The sequence below is a fragment of the Triticum urartu genome, chromosome 5A (genome assembly GCF_056163025.1).
Source record: "Triticum urartu cultivar PI428250 chromosome 5A, HENAU_Tu73, whole genome shotgun sequence".
NCBI classification, from domain to species: Eukaryota; Viridiplantae; Streptophyta; class Magnoliopsida; order Poales; family Poaceae; genus Triticum; species Triticum urartu.
In genome coordinates, this window is record NC_141877.1 from 324,541,056 (window position 1) to 324,554,302 (window position 13,247).

At 49.7% G+C, this 13,247-nt stretch overlaps 2 protein-coding genes across 2 annotated transcripts; both read left to right on the top strand.

The window, feature by feature from the left end:
• The first annotated feature begins 167 nt into the window (after positions 1-167).
• Positions 168-939, top strand: LOC147971247 (LOB domain-containing protein 12-like). The gene has a single exon (XM_087522755.1). It carries the CDS (start codon positions 288-290, stop codon positions 819-821), a length of 534 nt encoding a protein of 177 aa, XP_087378881.1. The 5' UTR covers positions 168-287; the 3' UTR covers positions 822-939.
• Positions 940-3,402: 2,463 nt separating this feature from the next.
• Positions 3,403-5,744, top strand: LOC147971248 (uncharacterized). The gene is made up of 2 exons (XM_087523885.1): positions 3,403-3,437; positions 4,777-5,744. Exons 1-2 carry the CDS (start codon positions 3,403-3,405, stop codon positions 5,564-5,566), a joined length of 825 nt encoding a protein of 274 aa, XP_087380011.1. The 3' UTR covers positions 5,567-5,744.
• Positions 5,745-13,247: the final 7,503 nt, after the last annotated feature.

The following is a 13,247-nucleotide window of genomic DNA, read 5'->3' on the forward strand; positions in this document are numbered from 1 at the left end:
CAAGCAACATGACAGAGCTCATTAATTAGCGCAAAACCATCACTAAACTAGTTTATCATCCTTGTTTGTTTGTCCTGATTAACGAGGGTGTGCATGGACTTAGCAGCCAACCTCCCTCATTGACACCTAGCTTAGCCTCCATCTTCCTTCCTGGCTGGCTGCTTCTTCTATAAAAAGGCCAAGCTCTGCACCCATCACCCTCCCCCTTTGCAACCATCTCCTTCCATTGCTCTATCTTCTCTTCTCTCCTCTAAAGCCCCGTAGCAAATAGGAAAGCAAGCACTGCCATGGCCGGGGCTCAGACCGGGAGCAGCGCCACACCGTGCGCGTCATGCAAGCTCCTGCGGCGGCGGTGTGCCAGGGACTGCGTGTTCGCGCCTTACTTCCCGCCAGAGGACCCGCACCGGTTCGCCACCGTGCACCGGGTCTTCGGCGCCAGCAACGTGAGCAAGATGCTACAGGAGCTCCCTGCGGCGCAGCGGGCCGATGCCGTGAGCAGCCTGGTGTACGAGGCCACCGCGCGGATGCGGGACCCCGTCTACGGATGTGCCGGCGCCATCTCCTACCTCCAGCAGCAGGTCTCCCAGCTCCAGGTGCAGCTCGCCGTCGCGCAGGCCGAGATCCTCCAGCGCATCAACCACCCGTCCCCGGCGTCTGCATTTCATCTGCAAGAGCTTCAGCAGCGCCAGGTGCAGCAGCAGCAGCAAATGCAGATGGATGATGATGACAAGGCGTATAGCAGCCTCGTCATGCAGAATGATCTGATGAGCACGCTGCTGCTGCAGGAGGCGTGCCTTAAGAAAGAGTCCCTATGGACATGATCATTATGTGCCATAACTGTCTAGTGTTTTTCTACTTTGATGATTCATAAACAGTGTCTCTGCTTCTGTAATTTTCTGAAAATTGGGAAATTGAGAAGAAAGTTGTTTGCTTGTGACACATGTTGTTTCGGATAATGCCTCCGCATCGCACACACCCAGTTGGGAGTTGGAACACATGTTCATGCATTGCATAGCACCTCCATTTCTATTCATTGGTCATCTAGACAAAAACTGGTTGAGGTTTTCTGAACCACAAAGTTCAGTTAGTTCAGGCTTATCTCCACAAGACATGTTTGAGGAGTGCCTTTGTGCTCGCAGTTGCAGATATTGTTGTTTGTTGAAGATGTGAAGCGCAGTTGGCTTCACTCACATGGTATGCACAGTAGGGTCCAAATAGTTTGTTCGTGCACATCACGACATGAAGCATCCCAAGGTAGAAGAAGTAATTAATGCTTCCAAATGGAAGACCTGACCTAATAGATTCCTAATCTCTCTGCACAAGACATGTGTCCTGTGTCTGAACCAGCACTTGCCTGGCTTCACTAACATTTGACCTGTCAGATATTGCTTGTTATATACAGACCTTATGATAATGGCTGGATCTTACGTAGCTCCTGATGGCTGAGTGCCCCGTGTCACCAATACAGACAAAACCTAATTAAGATCTCTGTCAAAGAATGAGTTTTCAATTATTTTGCTTCATGAACTCTTTACAGATTGTTTCAAAGTAACGGTTCAATGGATTTGCTAGACATGATTGATGGAGATGAAGTTCTTTTACTAGAAACACATGATTGGTTTGGTTAGGGCATCTCCAACGGTGTTCATCAAACGGACGCCAAATGTCCGTGGACACTTGACATCAGGCCAGGCGGACGTCATCCAATGCTATCCCTCAAAATTTTCCCTATTTGTCTGGCCTCCTCCTTTGTCAATTTTTCTTGATTAAAAGCAATTCGACGATACATTTAAATAGTCGCAAACAGATGCAACTAATAGTAAAAGCACTGGATGTTCAATAAGTTTTATATCTCCATCAAACCTCTAGCAAAAGCACTGGATGTCCGTACCAAAGGCCTCATTCCTCGGGTTTTTTCCCGCCTCCTTTTGCGCATAGCGTGCGTAGACGCCACCGCACAATTCGTGAACAAACTTTGCCACATCAGGATCCAAGTCGTCGGCCTTCACTTACAAGATCTTTTGCTCCTCGCACGCTTGTTTGACTGCAAGCTTCCTCGCGTGAGCTCCATCTTCTTCCTTTGTATTTTGATGAACATGTTAAACCTCTCCACCTTCTTTTCCTCCTTGAGCTCATTGCGCTTGGGCATACCTCCCCCTTCTTCACCATGATATCCTCAAACTTGTCAGTAATCTTGGTCGCACCCCTTCTTGCTTCTCCTTCTCGATCTCCCATGCCCCCTCGACCTAGCCACACAGGTGGCCGGTGCAAGCCCTCCTTCAACTCCATATCTTGGATCACCAACTTCACTCCCTTTGGCGTTGGCGGTCTTGACGGAACTAGCAATGTTGCTCCACTTGCTTTGCCCATTCAACTTGCACCAACAACGGAGCATGGGGAATGGCTTGCGCTCATTCTTGTGGTATAACGACGCGCGTTCGGGCTAGCAAAGCAATACAATCACATGATCAACAAGTTGCATCATAGAGCAAAAAAAATCACATGACCAACACATAAAGCAACTTGGCCACTTGGCCACCAGTTTGTGGAGTGCGACACCACTTGGCCACCAGTTTTGTGTTTGTGCATGCGCATGACCAATACTTGTTGACGACCTCTTGAATGGTGTACCATCGATGACTTATCGAGCTCAAATTTCGATCATTGATCTTTTCCTTGTTGTAGGGCTCGTAGTGCTTGTTCTCATGAAACCAATCATGAACACCTTGCCAAAAAGTCAAGCCCTTTTGCTCTGCACTATGAAACAGATCAGCACTTGTGCCCAACCAAACCAAATAGAACAACTTGTCCTCCTTGTTCAAGTACGCCGAACCCCTCTTCTTCGCATCTGAATCGAGCATCGATAGCTGTTGGGTGTCCGTCGATGGCTCTGGCTCTGGCTATGGCCAATAGTGATCATCTAGTTGTTTGTCTTCGTGCCGCCGTAGAGCTTGGCGGGGGGCATTATGCGATACAGTGACCGGGAGCCCGCACACAAGGGCTCCTCTGACAGATACCGCGATCGGAGGATGAGCGTCAGTGACTCGGTGAACACGTAGTAACTGTTGAGGTCGACGGTGATGGTGGAGGCCCGCCAGAGGTGAAGGAGGCGATGGAGTGATGCGGCTTGAACTGTGCAGACAAGGGGGATGTTGCCCGGGCGGCACCGACATGCAGGGTGCTGTGGCGGAGGAGCTCGGGCCTGACCGGCCGCATGCGCCTTCTCCCTTGTCCTCACGCGTTGGTCTTGCCGTTTGATAGTCTCCATATCCACCGGCGCGGATGAGGGATGTACGGGCTCTGGATCTGGTGGGAGGATGAACATGGTGCTGGGTTCCGGCAGATCCATCGCGGCAGCGGTAGACGACTGAATGGGCGGGGGCGACAACATTCGGGGCAAAAATGGCGAAGTCTGGCATGGGAAGGGTGGGCGGATTGTGAGAATATGCGATCGCCGGATAGGTTTTGGGTGGGACCGAGATGTCGGTGTCTGATGTGACAGACGTCCGGACTCCCCTAGAGCTCCACCTGATTTGGAGTCGGACCAAAATGAGGGTCCACTTTGGAGGCCTAAGGGTTCCTGGTACGTCCGGTCTAGACATATAGGGAAGGTTTGATGATCCGCGTTGGATATGCCCTTTGAGCATCTACAGTCAGGCTCCCCAAAATGAGTTGGCGGACGGCCGGATAGTGCCCGATCATTAAACCGTGACCCAGACGAGCTCCTCACATCGGCCCTATACACCCGGGCTGATCGATATCCCTCATACCCATTCCAACTCTGGGGCAGGTATGGGGAGGCCCGGACGTGCCCTGACGCGTCCCCCATGTCGGTTTGGCCCACCCTGCCACGAACCCTAGATCGAAGTCAATCAGTTCACTCCATTCTCTCTCTATCCGTCTCTTCCACTCCCAGTCCCCTCCACTTTCGATCGATGGCCAGCGCAGGCAGCGGCGGCGGCCCTGGTGGTGGATCCGGCGGCTCCGATAAGTGGGCGAGCCTACTGCGCCCGATGCGGAGTCGGGCGATGTGGAGGAAATCGCCATCTGCATTGCTTTGAGGCGGTCGCGGCTGTACCAGGGCAGCAGCAGCAACTCTGGTTACGCGACCTCGCCCGTCGCCCCTTGACACTGTTAGAGTTATATATATATATAGCCATGTAGCCTTTTGCCTTTACCCCATTGTATAAGGGGTTTTCTGCATATTACCTGCACCTGTACATGTATATATACTGGCCTATGGCCCCATGGGAATACAAGTTGCATATTCCTAACATGGTATTAGAGCTTTAGGTTTTTTTTGCACGCGCAACTCGTGCTTGTTGGTACGCGCGGGATTGCTGCTCGATCTGTGCGGGGCTTCATCCGATCGTGAGCATAGCTGGAGCTGCCCGTCGTGACGTGTGCTTCCCCACCTGCACGTGGTGTTCCTGCATGTGACGTGTGCCTGCCCAAGTTGTCCACTTGCTGCTGCTTTCCCACGTGATGCTCTTGGTTCCAGCTCTTGTTTGATCTTCGCCCGCATCGCTCGAGGCTTCTTCAGGCTGCTCCCACGGCACACTCCCGTGCAGTGGCGGAGCCAGGAAATTTGAATTAGGGGGCCGATTGCAGTCAAAATAGGTTGGGGAGGGCCAAAGCATAGAAAAAAATAGACTTTAAGCATAAAAAAATTGCTAATTACGCACTGTTCATCAGTGAATTAGCAGCAAACTCCTAATGTCAGGGGGGGCCAGGGCCCCTGCTGGTCCCCCTGTCTTCGCCACTGCTCCCGTGAAGGCCGCTACCTCCGCAGGCTCGATTCGGCCGCCCTCTGTTTGGATTGATTCGTGCCGCCGCCGGATTCTGCCGTCACCCACCGGATCTTGCCGGCCCCGTTTCTGTGCTGGCGCTGTCTTCCTCCAGGCTGGTGTCTCTCGCCCGCGCTTCAATGATTTCTAATGGTGTTTTCGGTGTTCCTTACACCGATCCTGTCTCGCACATGTGCCTTTCATCGGTTCTTGGTGCTCGTCCGTCTATACAGTCGTCCCTTGAGGCGACTTCAGCAGGCCGTGTTGGTCGCTCTTCCGTGGTTCCTCCTGCGATCTTCGCACATGGTGATTGTCGCTCTACATCGACTCCTCTCGCGACTTGCACCGGCTGTGCTGGTGCATATGACTTCATCGACTGCGTCTTGCCCACGCATCTTCCTTTGGCGCTTGGTGCTTGTCTGCATACAGCCTCGTCTCCTTCACCAGCCTTTGCGGACGCTGCTGGTTATGCTCCACTGCCACATTTAGCGGATTCCACATGTGGTGGCGGCCGCTCATCTCCTGATGTTACTGCGTTGACTACTTCAGCTCCGTCCTTCACTAAGGAGGAGATTACGCGACTTCGCGCCCTGCTGAGTACCTCCGGCTCTCTATTGTCGCCGGGTGCATCTTCGTCGACCCCTTCAGTTGAGCCCCTGACCGAGCAGGAGATTGTGCGACTTCGATGCCTTCTAGCTCCATCTTCCGGTTCTTCATCGACAGGTTCTGCTAGTTCTGCTACTGACTCTTCTGGCATTGAGAGACCACCTTCTACATAGTTAGGTATATCTCCGTGGATTCTTGATACTGGAGCATCTTTTCATATGACTCATGATTCATCCACTTTGTCTTCTCTTCGTACTCTCAATTCTCCTGTTCATGTTCTTACTGCTGATGGTACCTCTCTCCCGGTTAATGGTCGAGGCATTCTTAGCACCTCATCTTTTCATGTTCCTGATGTTTCTCATGTTCCTCGACTTACCATGCAGCTTCTTTCTGGTGGCCAGATTGTTGACTCGGGTTGCCGGGTCATTCTGGACTTTGTCTCTTGTTCTGTTCTGGACCGTCACACTGGTGCTCTCCTTGGTGCTGGCCCCCGGCGCCGTGACTCTCAGGGTCTCTGGGAGCTTGACTGGCTTCACCTTCCCTCCGCTGCTACCGCCGCCAGTCTCTCCACCTCTGTTGCCTTGTCTACCAGCTCTTTTCAGCAGTGGCATCATCGCCTTGGTCATTTGTGTGGCTCTCGTCTCTCCTCTTTAGTTCGACGTGGCCTTCTTGGATCCGTCTCCGATGGTGTGTCTTTAGACTGTCAGGGTTGCCGGCTTGGTAAACAGATCCAGTTACCCTCATAGCGAGACCGTGTCTCAGCGTCCTTTCGACCTTGTTCACTCTGATGTGTGGGGTCTAGCTCCCTTTGCCTCGAAGGGAGGTCATCGCTACTATATTATCTTCATAGATGATTTCTCTCGGCACACATGGATATATTTTATGTCTTCTCGTAGTGAGGTCTTATCTATCTATAAGCATTTTGCTGCCATGGTTCACACTCAGTTCTCTACGCCTATTCGTGTGTTCCGTGCTGACTCTGCTGGAGAGTATATCTCCAAGATGTTGCATGGAGTTCTTGCCGAGCAAGGTACTCTTGCTCAGTTCTCTTGTCCTGGTGCTCATGCTCAGAATGGCGTGGCTGAGCGCAAGCATCGTCACCTTCTTGAGACGGCTCGTGCGTTGATGATCGCCGCCTCTCTTCCACATCACTTTTGGGCTGAGGCTGTTTCCACTTCCACCTATCTCATCAACCTTCAGCCGTCCACTGCTTTGCAGGGTGGCGTTCCTTTCGAGCGTCTCTTTGATCGTTCTCCTAATTACTCGGTGCTTCGTTCATTTGGTTGTGTTTGTTATGTTCTTCTAGCCCCTCGTGAACGCACCAAACTATCCGCTCAGTCTGTTGAGTGTGTCTTCTTAGGCTATAGTGATGAGCATAAGGGCTATCGTTGTTGGGATCCTATCGGTCGTAGGATGCGTATTTCTCAGGATGTAACTTTTGATGAGTCTCGTCCTTTCTACCCGCGTCCATCTTCCTCGACCTTTTCAGTGGAGGATATCTCTTTCCTCACTTTTCCTGACACACCTCCCTCTGTGCCCAGTATTCCTATTCCTCGTCCTGTTGTTGCAGATCCGACGCCATCCTCTCCTACAGATTCTTCTCCACCTTCATCACCGACACATTTCCCATCTCCACCTTCATCACCGATACCTTCCCCTTCTTCACCTTCATCATCACTACATTCTCCGTCTCCACCTCCAGTGATTCCACCTCTTCCCTCCTTTCCTTTTCATTATACTCGTCGTCCACGTGTTCTGGATAAATCCACTGACGTGCCATCTACTTCTGGTGCGTCGTCCTCCTCATCCCAGCCGACTTATGGTCTTCGGGCTCGGCCTCGCCCTCCCCCTGACCGCTATTCTCCTAGTCGATATGCTCTTTCGGCTGTACTTGAGCCTACGTCTTATCGCGATGCTGTTGTTCATCCTGAATGGCAGTTTGCGATGGCAGAGGAGCTTGCTGCTCTTGAGTGCACCGGCACGTGGGATCTTGTTTCTCTTCCTCCCGGTGTTCGTCCCATCACTTGTAAGTGGGTCTACAAGGTTAAGACTCGCTCTGATGGTTCTCTTGAGCGTTACAAAGCTCGTCTTGTGGCTCGTGGTTTTCAGCAGGAGCATGGTCGTGATTACGATGAGACATTTGCTCCTGTGGCCCATATGACCACTATCCGCACACTTCTCGCTGTGGCCTCTATTCGACATTGGTTTGTTTCTCAGCTTGATGTTAAGAATGCCTTTCTTAATAGTGAGCTGCGTGAGGAGGTATACATGCAGCCCCACCTGGGTATTCTGTTCCTGATGGCATGGTCTGTCGTCTTCGTCGCTCTCTCTATGGCCTTAAGCAAGCCCCTCGCGCCTGGTTTGAGCGTTTTGCCTCTGTGGTGACTGCCGCTGGTTTTTCAGCGAGTGATCATGATCCAGCATTGTTTGTCCACATTTCTGCTCGTGGTCGGACTCTTCTTCGTCTCTATGTTGATGACATGATCATCACCGGCGACGACCCTGAGTATATTGCCTTTGTGAAGGCCTGTCTTAGTGAGCAGTTTCTGATGTCTGATCTTGGCCCTCTTCGCTACTTTCTTGGGATCGAAGTCTCTTCTACCTCTGATGGCTTTTTTATTTCCCAGGAAAAGTATATCCAGGATCTTCTTGCTCGTGCTGCTCTCACTGATGAGCGCACTGTTGAGACTCCCATGGAGCTCAATGTTCACCTCCGTGATACTGATGGTGACCCCTTGTCTGATCCGACGCGTTATCGTCATCTTGTTGGGAGTCTTGTCTATCTAGCTGTCACTCGACCGGATATATCTTATCCGGTCCATATTCTGAGTCAGTTTGTCTCTGCTCCCACTTCGGTTCACTACAGTCACCTCCTTCGTGTTCTCCGATATCTTCGAGGCACGATCACTCACCATCTGTTCTTTCCTCGCTCCGGTTCATTACAGCTTCAGGCCTATTCGGATGCTACGTGGGCCAGTGATCCCTCGGATCGCCGTTCACTTTCTGCTTACTGTGTTTTTCTTGGTGGTTCTCTCATTGCCTGGAAGACGAAGAAACAGACTGCAGTTTCCCGTTCGAGTGCAGAGGCTGAGTTGCGAGCTATGGCTCTTTTGACGGCAGAGGTGACTTGGTTACGGTGGTTGCTTCAGGATTTTGGTGTTTCTGTCACTACACCTACTCTTCTACCGTCTGACAGTACAGGTGCTATTAGCATTGCGCGCGTCCCTGTGAAGCATGAGCTCACCAAGCATATTGGTGTTGATGCTTTTTATGTGCGCGCTGGTGTGCAGGATCAGGTTATTGCTCTTCAGTATGTGCCTTCCGAGTTACAGTTGGCAGATTTCTTTATGAAGGCCCAAACTAGAGCACAGCATGGCTTCTATCTCTCCAAACTCAGTGTTGTTTATCCACCATGAGTTTGAGGGGGGGTGTTAGAGTTATATATATATAGCCATGTAGCCTTTTGTCTTTACCCCATTGTATAAGGGGTTTTTTGCATATTACCTGCACCTGTACATGTATATATACTGGCCTATGGCCCCATGGGAATACAAGTTGCATATTCCTAACAGACGCAACCCCAGCAACGTCGCCGCAACGTTGCCAGAGCCTCCTTCCATCGCGCAGCTCCGCCCGCTCTGCGTCCGTCCAGGTACACCGCCCACCATGCCTGCAAGCTCAATCTACTCCGGATGGCGTACCCGGGCACTGCTGGGTCCTTGTGCCTGCGCTGGCGTGGACGAGGACACCCGAATCTGAGGCATGGGCAGCCCACTGCGATCAGCAGCTGGCGAGGGAGAGGGCGGCGGCGGGGGAGGCGCTGACTAAGTGCTGGTGGATCTCGAGGATGCGCTTGTCTCGTCGGTCCTCACCCACTCCCTGACGACGGCAGAGACGGATGTGCGGTGGCTCCGCCGCAAGAATGCCAAAGCACTCTGGCTCGTTATGAGCTGTCGAAGCGCGAGGCAATGGCGGAGGCGGCGGCGGCCAAGGCGAAGGGGGCCCGGCATGCAAAGGAGTAGGACTGCCTGCTCCGGAGGCTGATGAGCCAAATCTGCTCCGACGATGGCTTGGACGTCACCGATGGCTCCAGCTCCGAGGATGGCTTAGACATCACCGACGGCTCCAGCTCTGACGATGATGCCCCTCCGGCCGCCGACGCCTACATGGAGCGGTACAGCTGCACCGGCGACTGCAATGGGAATGGCCGGCAAGAAAATGGCGATTTCCTCCGCCCTTCTCCGCTTTATCTATGTTTTTAGTCATTTTTAGCATGAATTTGCACTGTCCAGCGATGAACTTTGATCCTTTTGCATAAGATGTACTTAGTCATTTTTTGCTATTATAAGCATGTTCATCGTGTTCATCTATGTAACGTTGCATGGGTTGCATGGATTTGGGGTTCGGATATGTGGGACACGGCTGTGCCAAATGAGGGGTGCCCGGTCATTGTTCGCGGACGCGCCCGGGTACGTCCGCGGGCATTTGAGAGGCCAGATTAGATATATCTGGCTGTAGATGCTCTTATAATATTAGTTGTCATCGTGTGGAACTGTGGATGCATGCATCAAGTGTCAATCTAGGACAAACAAAGGATCAGTTGTAGTAGCCCCCACAATGCTGCTTACGTTATCAATATGCTTCGTAGAGTCTTTGGCTTCTTGCGGACATACGTGTCTCCTCCTGCAATATATAATGTGACAGAGAACATTGATCATAGATCTACAAAAATGATACAGTATTAAAGCTCTTGGGTGAATCATGGTTTGCTACAGTCCAGCCAACCTCTGTTTTATATTTTCGTCTACCATAATCATTGGTGGCTTAAGAGTAAAGACCATGGACAAATCCCCTGAACTTACCATTTTCCACTCCTTAGCGCAGAACAGTTGCCATTTCTCTTTTTCCTGTTGAAATGAACATCGCAGAGGGACTTTTAGCACACTGATTATATTATATTGTTCTTGCCTAGTAACTACATATGCTGGCCATAGTTTGATTTTTTCTCAAGATATACTGGTAATACTTGATTTTTGTTTTCTTGGAGACCATAGTTGACCGTTTTCGTTTTTGTTTTCTTGGAGGCCATAGTTGATACTGCATGATAGAGTTAATACCAGAAATTTAGTCAAAAGAAAATATATGCACCTGGACTGTTATGATTGTGTATTCTGCACTGAAGGAGTGGAAGAAACTTCACTACACCTCTTTTGGGATTGCCCTTTTGCTCAAGACTGCTGGGAAACCATGATCCCTTAAAGGCAGAGAGGAACTTCAACATATGATGATATACTGCTTGTTCATCACAAGTTGTACAACCCATTGCAATGGCCATGATCATACTAGGTTGTTGGAACATTTGGAATCAAAGAAATGGGAAGATGTTCAGTTATCTGACTTATCTCCTACAGTGCACACAGATCCAAACTAAGTTTCAGTGTTGCACATTTGGAATCATATTATTCCACGGGCAGCACTGAAACTAGACTGAATCTCATATTAGAACTGCATTGACCAAGAGGTTTCTCGGGGTAAAAAATGGATTGACAAAATGACAATTCCCATCCCAGGTTCCAATTGTGATGGGCTGATAGGATCGAAAGTATAAACATAGACCCAAGAAGTCGCAGGTGTTTCTGGGCCATATCCATGTGTACTCGGCCCAGCTTTGAGCATGCATATAACTGAGTAGTTTGGGTCAACCAACACCACAGAAAGGCCAATGCCCACTGAGGATTGGGGACAGAAACCCACAACTACTCCCTCCGTTCCATAATTATGGAACTAAAACCCAGAGGCAGAGGGAGTAGCAACCAAAGGAAGATTTTGTGTCTTATTCTGCTAGCACACTTCCAAAGCCAGTTAAAGATAATGTGAGCCTCTGCTCGTGTCTTCAGGCTCAGTGAGATGGATCAGTATTTGTTATTATTGCCCTGGCATATCCATTTATCTTGAGTTTGACAAATGGTGTGCAGGCTCATTAGGAGTTGAAGGTCATTAAGTTGTTCAAAAACTCGTTCTGAGAGTGGGGTGTGGAATAGAGCATAGCTATCATTAGAATTGAGCAAGCAGGCCAAGGACTGGGTGTCATTTTTGGCAAAAAAAAAAGTGCAGTTCAGGGAATATGTGAATCAGAGGTCTGTCCACCCACTTTTCATGCCAAAGTTTTATTGTGCCTCCGTTGCCAGCCTTGCAGGTTGTATTACTCTTGAATGAGGGCAAAAGTTCGAGATGTGTTCTCCACGAGCTTGATCCCACCATTCTTGCCCCTGAGAGTTCAGACGAGCAATATTTGTCCCAAATCATCTTAACCCAAGGAAGGTTCTCTTGTTTAAGAACTTGTGGAGGTTTTTCATGAGTAGAGCTTTATTATGCACTGCACTAATATCCAAGATTCCAAGCCCACCTTGATCTCCAGGCCTGCAAATCTTGTCCCAAGCAATTAATGCAGGACCTGAATTTTCCTGGCCATATTTTTTCCAGAAGAAATGCCTCATATACTTATCAAATCGATCAGTGATACTGGCAATCAGGGCAAGGGCACACATGAAGAAAATAGGCAGTGCAGAAAACAGACTTGATCAACTGTAGCCTCCCATCATAAGATAGCAAAGTGGAACACCCTGTCAGTCTTCTTAACTAATGTAACTAGCAAGCAATAGCATGCTGGATGGGTTACCAAGGCTTGAATGATTCTGCAATTTTTTGGTCTCTGAAAATATCAGGAAATGTCCTTCCAGACATTGAATGATGAAGATGTTTACCTTGCATAGACAGAGACTATACGCATGTACGGTTTATGAGAAACTGGGGCCAGGATTTGCTCCATCAGTACCACCTGTATCCTGTTCTTCAAGTCCAAGGCTTGATGGATGCCTCTTGTTAGCCAGCATAACACTCGAGGCTCTACATAACCCACACATGTATTCCCTTCATCGCATTAACTGCAGAAAGCAAATTAAGAAAGACGACTCTAATCATGTATAGCTTGTTTCAAGCATCGTCCACACGTACACCGTCGGTGCGATCAATATCACACCAATTGTTTTGGACTCAAGCCATACATGCAATCTGCAACAACTAGTATGTGCAGCAACTGTTGAGGAAATTAAGAGCACCACAGGAAACAGGGAAGAGAGGGGGAGATTTGCATTATTGGTGGTGGTACTAGAAAACACATGGTTTGGTGAGGTGGTTGAAGCCAAGAAGCAGGACATGGTAGCCTTTTTCCGTTGCCGTCCCTGCGGGTGTTAGCAGCTAGGTGGGTAGGCCCGCTGTGGTCTTCACTCTTTTGACCTGGGAGCATCAATCATTTTCGCAGATGTCACAGTACTCTACTCCGCACCAGGTTTACTGCAGGTGGATGCTGTTCTTCCAGCAACCTACCTGTGTAAACCGAAATGATCAGGCTCAGGCTGGGAACAGCATGAGAGTTGAGAGTCATTGACTGAAAATCATTTGCTGCCGTCTGACCTCTGAGAACACCATATTTAGTCTGTATGCCATGAAGATAAGTGGTTAAATGCTGCAAGTGCAGGTTTGATGCTACTACAAAGCAATAGCACTGCCGGCAATCAAACTAGCCAGCTACCATATTATTTCCTGCCAGCAGGCTGCTCACTTGAGTAGAGGTTCAGAAATCGAGCTTCATTTCTACACTCCTTTCTAGGAAAAAGCTGCAAGTGAGATTGCGACAGGTATGCCTATTATTGCTAGTGTTATTTATCTCTATGAACTCTGTTTATACTAGTAGTAGTTTGTGTGATTATGCAAGTATTATTACTGGAGTGTTATTTATATCTGAACTCTGTTTATACTAGCAGCATGCAGCACGCGCGCTAATTATCACCACGC

Coding starts and splice junctions, on each gene's coding strand:
- LOC147971247 (XM_087522755.1), top strand. CDS start 288: ATGGCCGGGGCTCAGACCGGGAGCAGCGCCACACCGTGCGCGTCATGC.
- LOC147971248 (XM_087523885.1), top strand. CDS start 3,403: ATGGCGAAGTCTGGCATGGGAAGGGTGGGCGGATT. Junction 3,438..4,776: donor ATGGGAAGGGTGGGCGGATT/GTGAGAATATGC, acceptor GCTCCCGTGAAG/GCCGCTACCTCCGCAGGCTC.